Raw genomic sequence first — 9720 nt, 5'->3', positions numbered from 1 at the left:
TTGAGTTTAGTCTTGTACTGTTTACAAATTTGCAAATTTTAGTGCGTACTATTTAACTAAATCATACTTTGCAAATTGTACTTTTTAGTTAAGATGAATTCCAATTTGGAAATGAGTGATGTTTCAATGAACTCTTCTACCTCTTATCATGGAATCATGTGTGAGCATGGTGTACCTGTCTGTTCCTATACATCATGGACTAAAAGTAATCCCGGAAGAAAATTTTTGAGGTGCCGATTTTGGAAGGTAAATTGTTAACTTATAAATCAAATTATTTTGTTAATGTGAACAAAATTGATTGTTGGATGGTTTTGTGAACAGGATGATGATTGCAAGTGGTTTCAGTGGATCGATGATGAAAGAACAAATCGTGAGAAAGCATTATGTGGAGTTGTATTGGATACATTGAAACGTAACAAGACAGAAATGGCTGCAAAAGAGAGAAAACTACAAGAACATGCAAGGGTCTTTGAAGAAAAAGCTGTCAGGAGAAAAGCAAAGATACTAAAGCTCCAGAAAGACCACATGTGTCTAATAGAAGAAATTTTTCAATTAAAAATTAAGGTCCAAGAGTATAGGACCAAATTTGTAAGATGTATAATAGTGTTAGGATTGAGTTGCTTCTTGTTTATTTTATGGATATGGCTAATGAAGAATGAATGTAGTACATTTAGGTATTTAGCTTTATTGTAATCAGTGTATAAAAAGTTATTAGACATGTACTGTTTCTCATCACGAAATGAATTGCTTTGTGCGTTGGTGTTTAGTTATTAGTACATTTAGGTATAAAAAGTTATTAAGAATGAATGTAGTACCACATAGTGAAACTTGCAAAAGGCAAAAGACATCCTCAAGCTTTTATGAGGACCCACGACTAATTCCCAGCCTTCCTGATGAGATATCAATTCAGATTCTTGCTAGACTTCCTAGAATTAGCTACTAATGTAAAATTAGTCTCACGGAGCTGGAAATCTGCCATTGTAAGTCAAGAGCTTTATAAGGTCAGAAAAGAACTTGGAATAACAAAAGAATGGCTTTATGTTTTGACAAAGGTGGAACATGATAAACTCATGTGGTATGCATTGGACCCACCGACTAGGAAATGGCAAAGGCTACCACCAATGCCCAATGTTTCAACAGATGAAGGATCTAGAAAGGGCTTATCAGGTCTTCGGGTGTGGAATATGGTGGGATCGAGTATCAGAATTGCAGATGCCATAGGACCAGGCTTGGAAGGAAGGATGCACCGGATCGGATGTCCTTTTGTGGCTGTGCTGTTGGGGCTATTGATGGTTGTATCTTTGTGCTGGGAGGATTTTCTAGAGCATCAGCCATGAGCCGCGTGTGGCGTTATGATCCAATTCTAAACAGTTGGAGTGAGGCAAGTCCCATGTCCGCTTCAGACATTCAATCCCTGTCCTAATGACTACAACAAATCCATGAATCAAACAATGCACACAATGAAAGTAAAACATTTCATTACTTACATTTTGCCATAATCCTCAAAATCATGTAATGTAAGTAAAACATTTCATTACTTACATTTTGCCATAATCCTCAAAAACTATCATAAAATATTAATTCAAAGGATGTTAGAGCAAATACAAAACCCACAAGTCAAACTCAAATAACTTCTTAAGTCACATTCTAACAAAATTAGTACAATCTTCTTGCTTCAATACAAAATCAGTACATCCTTCCTATCAAATAAGACATGAGCGCAACCTTTCTGCTTCCCTTTTTGACTCTCACCTGGGTCACCTGATCCCTTTATCCTATTCGACCCATAACTTTCACCACAAGGGCATGCTTGATTTGAGAATCCATTCTGAACAAGAAACGAGAAAATTAGCACAATAAACAATTTAAGTCTACCACAATAAACAATTTATGCATCAAGCACATACCAATGGCACTAGAATTAAGATTAATTATTCCAATAGCATGCAAAACAAAAATATGTAGTTCCTTACTACAATAACTTAAAATATGTACCTTAATCTCAAAAATCTGGTCAGTTGTCACCGGGTTGTCGGTAGGGTGGGTTCATTGGCATAAAAGGTTGACCCGTGCCAAACATAGACACTCCGGGAGGAGGATTCCTGGTTTGATAGTGAGTGACAGCCTGCAGCAAAGGAACCAGGAATTCTTAAAAATCAACTTTGCTGAAAATTCTTAGCTGAAGCCATAAATATTTTCAGCATCAACTTAATAAAAATCATATTGTTCAACAAATTCTTAAAAATCAGCTTAGCTCCATCTGATGTTGCTAGTGTGTTAAATTAACATCTATAAAGAATCACTTAATATATTATCAGTTCTGTTAGTGTGTTAAATTTTTTATGGCTTGAGCTGAATCGATCTTTTAATTATTTAAAGCAAACAAATGTTGAACAATGGTGTAGGTCAATGGTGTTGAACAAGAATTTGTGGACACTAGTGTCCACACACAAGTTATAACCTAATCTTATCCAAATACTTACCATCAAATGTTGTGAGTAGGTCAATGGTGTAAGCGCGTGATATTGTGCATGTTGTGAAAAACCTTCATTGACTGCTTGAACATCTTGAACAATGTTTTGTCGTGGCGCCTTGCCTTTGTTTGCTTTCGAGGATCCGACCTGGGCATAAAATCAAATATACAACCATTATAATCAAGAAGTTGAGCACAACATATTACTTTGAGGTTAGTAAAAAATAGAACAAAACATACCTTCATTTTCTTAGTATTTGATTCCAATGGGCCCTTCTTGCGAAGCTTCCTAGGGGCTCCCTTTGTTTGCGAGCATCTTGGATCAAATATTTGGCCACTTGTATCTGTTGCTGCCTCTCCACAATCAGGGCCTTGTTTTTCCACATTGTGTTGAGAATGTATATGACTACCACAGCTTGACTTCACTTTGGATATGCTCAATGCATTCAATTGAGATTGGATCCACTCCATAGTTACCCGAGTTTGTTCTTCGTCGTCTGCTACCAAGTCTGCTACCTTGGCAAACTCACTACACAGTTCATCATATCTCAACTGGCTAGGCGTACTAATCCAACCGTTGTAATTAATCTTGACCCTCATATAGGATCTACTAACATCTCTCCTCCATCGTCGTATAATATACCTTTCAGGTATTGATCTGACACCTTTTTGGATCAAAACTGTGACAACATGTCTGCAAATTATTCCCTTAAACTCAAACATGTGACAACTGCAAACAATATCACATTTCTCTTCATTAAAAACAACAACATATTTTTTGTGCCTCACTCTTTCCTCAAATATAATCTCTTCTCGTACCATATACCTCGTACCTAGTAGTCCCTCTTCGGCAAACACAATCACGCAATAGATCATCCCAGTGAACTCTTCTTGAAACTCCTTGAATTTTGAGATTGTATAGACTTCCTGAAATTGTTTCTCTATGGCAAACTTCGTTGCACATGGGACCATCTGAGAAAATGATTTCACGTCAGCTTGAAACTCCTTCTCAACTTTACACCTCATTGCCCGCTCATATTGTTCAACAAATTGCTTCAATGAGGTTTTCGAGTGTACATATCCATCAAAAAATGCGTTTATACCCTCACTCCGTTGCGTTGTTGACATACCTGCCCAAAAACTAGTTTTTAAGAAACATGGGACCCAACGACCTCTTTCTCTATAAAGTCCAGACAACCAATCGTTGTCATGCAATTCATATTTGTCAATCATTGAATTCCAGACTTGCTCGAAATCTTCAGGACTTTGTGATTCATACACCGCGTCATGTATGGATGAAAAAATATAAGCCTGATCGCTATAGTTACCAAATTTTTCAGGCAACTTCTTTAATATATGCCATAAACACCATCTATGCTTCGTGTAAGGAAAGACTATCTCAATAGCATTTTGCATGGCCCTATCTTGATCTGTGATTATTCCTATGGGGGCCTGACCCTCCATGCACTCAAGCCATCTCCTAAACAACCACATGAAAGTTCGGGTGTCTTCATTGGAAATTATACCACAACCAAGTAATGTTGACTGCCCATGGTGATTTACACCAACAAATGAAGCAAACGGCATTTCGTATCTATTGGTTAGGTATGTGGTGTCAAATGTGACAACATCGCCAAATTCCTTGTATGCTTGTCGACACCTATTATCAGCCCAGAAGACGTTCTTTAATCGGTACTCTTCATCCAAATCCAAACTAAAGTAAAAACCAGGACAAAAGGCTTGCATTTTTGAAAAGTAAGCTTGAATAGCAGCAGCATCTCCTTCCCCAAGTCTTAACCTCCTCACCTGGTCAATGTAATTCCTACAATCCTTTTCCACAAACGTGAGATTCTCATATCCACCAGCTTCAACAACAGCTGAGTTATAACTTTTGTGTAATGGAATTCCAGCTATATCATTCACTTCAAGCTGCCGCTTCACATGTTCGCTTAATTGTCTATTGCATCGATATAACCTAGATTTGGTTGGACTTGTTTTATGGTTATGCTCAAGATAGATCGTGCTTATTCGCCATATTCCTAAAACATCTGAACATGCTGTCAGTCTAGCTTTACACCCTAACTGAATAGTTGGTTGAGGGTTCAGAGAGGTGCTAGGTTTAATATTTCTTTTACCTTCTCGACTACAAGCATATCCAACATATTGTACCACCCCATCATCACCCTTCTTCGAATTCCTTCTTTTAACAGGAAACCCAACATGGTAAGCATACCTTTTATAAAATTCAAAAACTTCATTCTCGTTTTTGAACTTCATTCCAACTTTAGGGACAAGGTCATTGTCTTCTTTTGGTAATTCGTCGTTTAACCTAGGACACTCATTATTTTCGATAATATCCTCATTAGCAACGATAGTTTCCTCATTATCTTCAAATGATTCCACAAGCACAATATGATTATCACTCATTTGTTGTTTCCTTTGTCTTGTAAAATAGAATTGATTATCTACAAGAAAATATAGATAATAAATTATATCCAGGGCAGCAACTCACAACAAATTCAAGAACAAAAAATGTATTCACATAAACAAACCAAATGGTCAAGGGGAGGGGGCGTAATGGAATTTATATGTGGGTTTAGTATTAAATAAACAGTAATCTTTACAGTAAACATGTATGCCTCAACCATCTATTCACTGCAAGTGTTCCAAAACAGCCTCTTACACAATGTGATTGATCTATCTTTATTTGTAGAGCCTAACTCCAAAGAATCTAGGGTTGAGAATAGGACTATAGACATATTATTATTGTTTTTATTTATTTTTCATATTGAATGGTAATCATGATGACGTTCGTGGGTTTTATGATTGCCAGTGCAACAACGCTAGGAACCCCTTCTTTTCTCTTCTAGGACTCAAAAAAGACTCAATCTCCCAACTACCTGTTAACGTTGGAGAGAATAAAGGACTGACATAGGGCATGACTGGGTGGCCAAAAACAACTTGATTAAAGTCAAAATTAAAACTAGTAATCACCTGGAATGGCAACATGTATTCCAAAACAGTAAACAGTAATGCCTTATTATTGTGAGAACAAACAATTTACAAAATGTATTTCACCATCTATTCACTGCAAGTAAACAATTAAAAATATTTATATGTGAGAACAAACAATTTCTTCTCCCGATTAAACAGTAAGAGTTCCGTATGGGAGGGTTAACAGAATAGATTTCACCATCTATTCACTGCAAGTGTTCCTAAAGAGTGAGGTTTTCATATTCGATGATGCTCTTATTTACCTCATCTCCATTAATGCCTCAACCAACGAAATCTCAATTAAAAAAAATGCAAGAATCTCACATTGTAATACAATTTATCTACATTTTGTGTCGAGAAAGAGAGACAGAGAGCGCACACCTTACAGATGAAGATGAGAGATCTATCCGAAAATGGGGCGTCTCAGCTTGGTTTTTAGGGACATAGAGAACCCTATTGCAGGCCGTTTGGGCACACAATCAGAGAGAGAGAATGAGGATGAAGATGAAGATGAAAAAGAGACAGAGACAGAGAGTGATAGTGGACCTTGCAGATGCCGGCGGGAACGAGCGAGATTCGTCTCATGCGTGTCCACTGATTTGATTTTTGCATTTACCGTCATCGATCTGATTTCTACATCCACCGTTAAGCCTTTCTTTGATTTTTGCGTCCACCGTCTCAAGCACCGATACGAGGATGAAGATGAAGGCTTAGGGAGAGAGAGAGAGTGAGACAGAGAGTGGATTGAGAGTGGATTTTGGGCGCACAGTAAAATCCTAACTTGAGATGAAGCCGCGTCTGACTTTGTGATGTTTCAGGGGTATACTTGTAATTGACTCAAAGGATTTAAATGTAATTTTATCCCACATTGTCGACAACATTGTCGGCAACATTGGCTGTAAATAATATAAAATCAGATTTTGGGCCAACGGAATTGTTGTGTCCTGACCAAAAGTTTATTAAAAATTTAAAAAAAATTAAAAACCTAAAATAATTTTGTTGGTTAAGAGGTTTAATGACCCGGTTCTAAAAATATTTTATAGTTAATTTATGTGAAAAAAATGTGTTACTATTTGAGAAATGTGTTAGTAATATTTTATGTGAAAAAAATAAATAAATAATAATAATAACAATAATAAAAGAAAATTAAAATTTTAAAACTGAGTTTATGGGTATATAAATATATATATAATAATAGATATAAAGTGGATAAAACAAATAAAATAAGGTAAAATGACAAAAAGAGACGTGATTATATGTACGTGCAGGTAGGAGAAGCAAATTTGGGAGAGTATAAGTAAGGGGTGGGGTGGCAGACATTCCCCACATCTCTCATCGCTTTCCTCTTCTTTTGTTCCCTTGTCTCCTCATTTATCTCTCTTTCACTATTTCTCAGTTGATTTTTCATTATATTTCTTATTCTTCATTCATTCTTCTTATATTTCTTATTCTTCTCTAGTTGGAGCCCAAAGAGAGTGAAATTTCAGCATTTAGCGGGTTACTTCTCCTCCAAATTTCATCATTTATCAAGGCAAGTTTCATTATTTTCGTGCTTTTCATTTCGAAGTTATTAAATTTTCAACTAAATTGCGCATGTTATACATTTCGGGCTATAACTTGTTGTGTTTTTCTATCTAAATCGAAATTTGTTTGTTGCGTTGTAAACTATACTTCTTAATCTTCATTTTGATATATTACTTGGATTATTTGGGTAAGTACGGAGCATGTAAGTTCCTTGTGAAATATTTACTCGAATCTGTAAATTTTGTTTTTTGTATAATCTGTCATTGTTTTGATTTTTGACCTATAACTTTTTGTGTTCATATCCAAATTAAAATTTGTTTGTTTACCCATAATCTATATTTCATGGGCTTTGTTTTGATATATTTCATGAATTATTTGATTTAGTTTTGAGCTTATAATTGCTCTGTCAATATTTGTTTAAAATCTATAACTTACTGTTTTCGTGTAATCTAACAACGCTTTGGTTTTAGATATAATTTTTTGTGGTTATATCCGATTTAAGATATGTTTTTTGTTCACAAAACTATACATCTTAAAATTTATTTCGATATATTACTTGTATGATTTGATTACGTTTTGAGCATGTAACAACCCTATTAATTTTTGCCAAAAATCTAAAAAATTTACTATTCGAGTAATCTGCCTTGCTTCGGTGTTTGGGTAGTAACTTATTGTGGTTATTTCTGATTTCGAATCGGTTTACTGTTTCATAAACTATAGATTTGGAGCTTTGAATTGAGTATATTATTCATAATATTTTATTAAGTTATGAACCCATAATAGGTCCTCGAAATTGCAATTGAAATCTAAATTTTTTTGGAATTTGTTGATTCAAATTATTTATTGTGTTGCTACATTTCTTATATTAACATCACGGTTCTTGCCTATACAAAACCCTCATTTTGATAAATGGATTGTATCTCCCTTATTTTTTTAAGTTTTGCGATTTTATTGTATTTTTATAGAGTCTTATTGTAAATCTCAATAGAGTTTCGTGTCACCTTATATTTCTTAAGGAATTATGTTTTTCCTAATTAGGGACTTAGTTTTGTGCAAATTTTGGTGTTTATTGCACAAATGATTGTATGATAGATATTTGCATACCTATTATTTTATGCAACAACTATGTTTTACGTGGAAAAAAATATATATTCAAACATTTTGTGAAAGAGACTTGACACAAGCAAGCTATGGCTATGAGTCGGATAACTAAGTCTCGATCCACGATTTAATGAATGCATTGAGATTATATATATATACATGTATTTGTTATAACGTGGGCCGTCGTATATGAATAATGAAGTGGGTGCATAATTTATACATATATGGTTGTGAGGTATGTCTTTAATTATTGTAATTGTTGCGTGTAACTCTAATCTATTATGATTTGGATTATTCATATCTCAATTCAAATGCTCTCGTTTGTTTTATATATTATATTTGCTAAATTTTATGGTTCACCTTGTTTATTTGCATCATTCAAAATAAGGAAAAAAAGATAATAGAAGGCGAGTCCAGTAAATTTAGTGTCACTGAGTAGAGTATGTGTACAGAGATATCCCAATAAAAAATGTTATTGGGCAATTGTGTTGAGATCGTGCTAGAGAAATTTTATTTTGTGTTTAGATTTGTGATTTTTTTATTTTGGGTTATTAAGCAAAAAATAACGTTAATTGAATGATATTGTACTATTTATTTTGAATTGTTATTAATAAGTAAATTGGAGTTGTAACCATGTTGAGTTATATCTATATCAATTTTGTGGGGGACCTCATTTCAAATTCGCATAAACTCATTATAGAAAAAATATATTTATAATACTAGTTTTAATACATCATTTATTATTTTCAGTATTTGATTTAAATATTTGAGTATTTAATCAAAGATCTCCTCGTACTCTCTGATTATTTTATTTTGTATAGATTTAAATAATTTGACATTATTTTTAATTAAATAAATTTATTATTATATTTAAAAAAAAAGTAACATGCTATTGGATGGTGACTACATTAAGGCCCACTCATGCCTTAGATAATTGTGTTAATGGACCCAAAAAAGCCCACTTCTCAAAAAGCCTAAACCCATTCTATACACGTGGACACAAGTATAATTATTTGATGAACCATTTTATAATTTTAAATTTTATTTAAAATTATATTATATTAGTCTTGTCCATTGTAGCGGATAATCATTTTTAATTTATTGTTACGTTTATTATGTTATAAAATAATTCTTCATCCAAAATACCTTTTGGAAAAATAAAAAAAATATTATTTTTACTTCTTCGGGTGTTAATATATTATTTTTATTTGTGATTGTTAATAAAATATTATTTTTGATAAAATATTATTTGTATTTTTGGGTGCCAATAGAATATTATTTTTATTTTGTTTAGTGTTAATAAATATTTTTTATTTCGGGGATAACAATAATATACTATTTTTACTTTTTGAATGTTAATATTAGTTTATTTTTCGGAGTTGTCTTTTTTCTGTTATATATACTAAATATACAATTCACTAGCAGAACCACATATCTATCCTTTTTAAGGTCAATGACAGTTAAGACACCCTTAAATTTTTTTAAAATTACAATGTATAGTTTAATATTTTAAAAATTATATTAATCTTTTGTTGGTCGTATACTTGTTGAGAAATATGTGTAATTTACAGAATTTTAAGGGGTAAGTTGTATAATATAAATTGAACATCATGGAGTAATTTGATATA

At 33.4% G+C, this 9720-nt stretch overlaps 1 protein-coding gene and 1 pseudogene across 1 annotated transcript; one reads left to right on the top strand and one right to left on the bottom strand.

The window, feature by feature from the left end:
• The first annotated feature begins 802 nt into the window (after nt 1-802).
• On the top strand, nt 803-1726 carry LOC127805699 (F-box/kelch-repeat protein At1g22040-like; annotated as a pseudogene).
• Nucleotides 1727-2014: 288 nt separating this feature from the next.
• Nucleotides 2015-4900, bottom strand: LOC127805698 (protein FAR1-RELATED SEQUENCE 5-like). Its single transcript, XM_052342453.1, has 3 exons — nt 2714-4900; nt 2484-2621; nt 2015-2125 (listed from the first exon to the last, which is right to left on the bottom strand). Exons 1-3 carry the CDS (start codon nt 4898-4900, stop codon nt 2015-2017), a joined length of 2436 nt encoding a protein of 811 aa, XP_052198413.1.
• Between the last annotated feature and the right edge of the window lie 4820 nt (nt 4901-9720).

This window comes from Diospyros lotus, chromosome 7 (genome assembly GCF_014633365.1).
Source record: "Diospyros lotus cultivar Yz01 chromosome 7, ASM1463336v1, whole genome shotgun sequence".
Taxonomy (NCBI): Eukaryota; Viridiplantae; Streptophyta; class Magnoliopsida; order Ericales; family Ebenaceae; genus Diospyros; species Diospyros lotus.
Note: the sequence above shows the minus strand (reverse complement) of the source record. Positions and strands in the feature narration are given on the sequence as shown.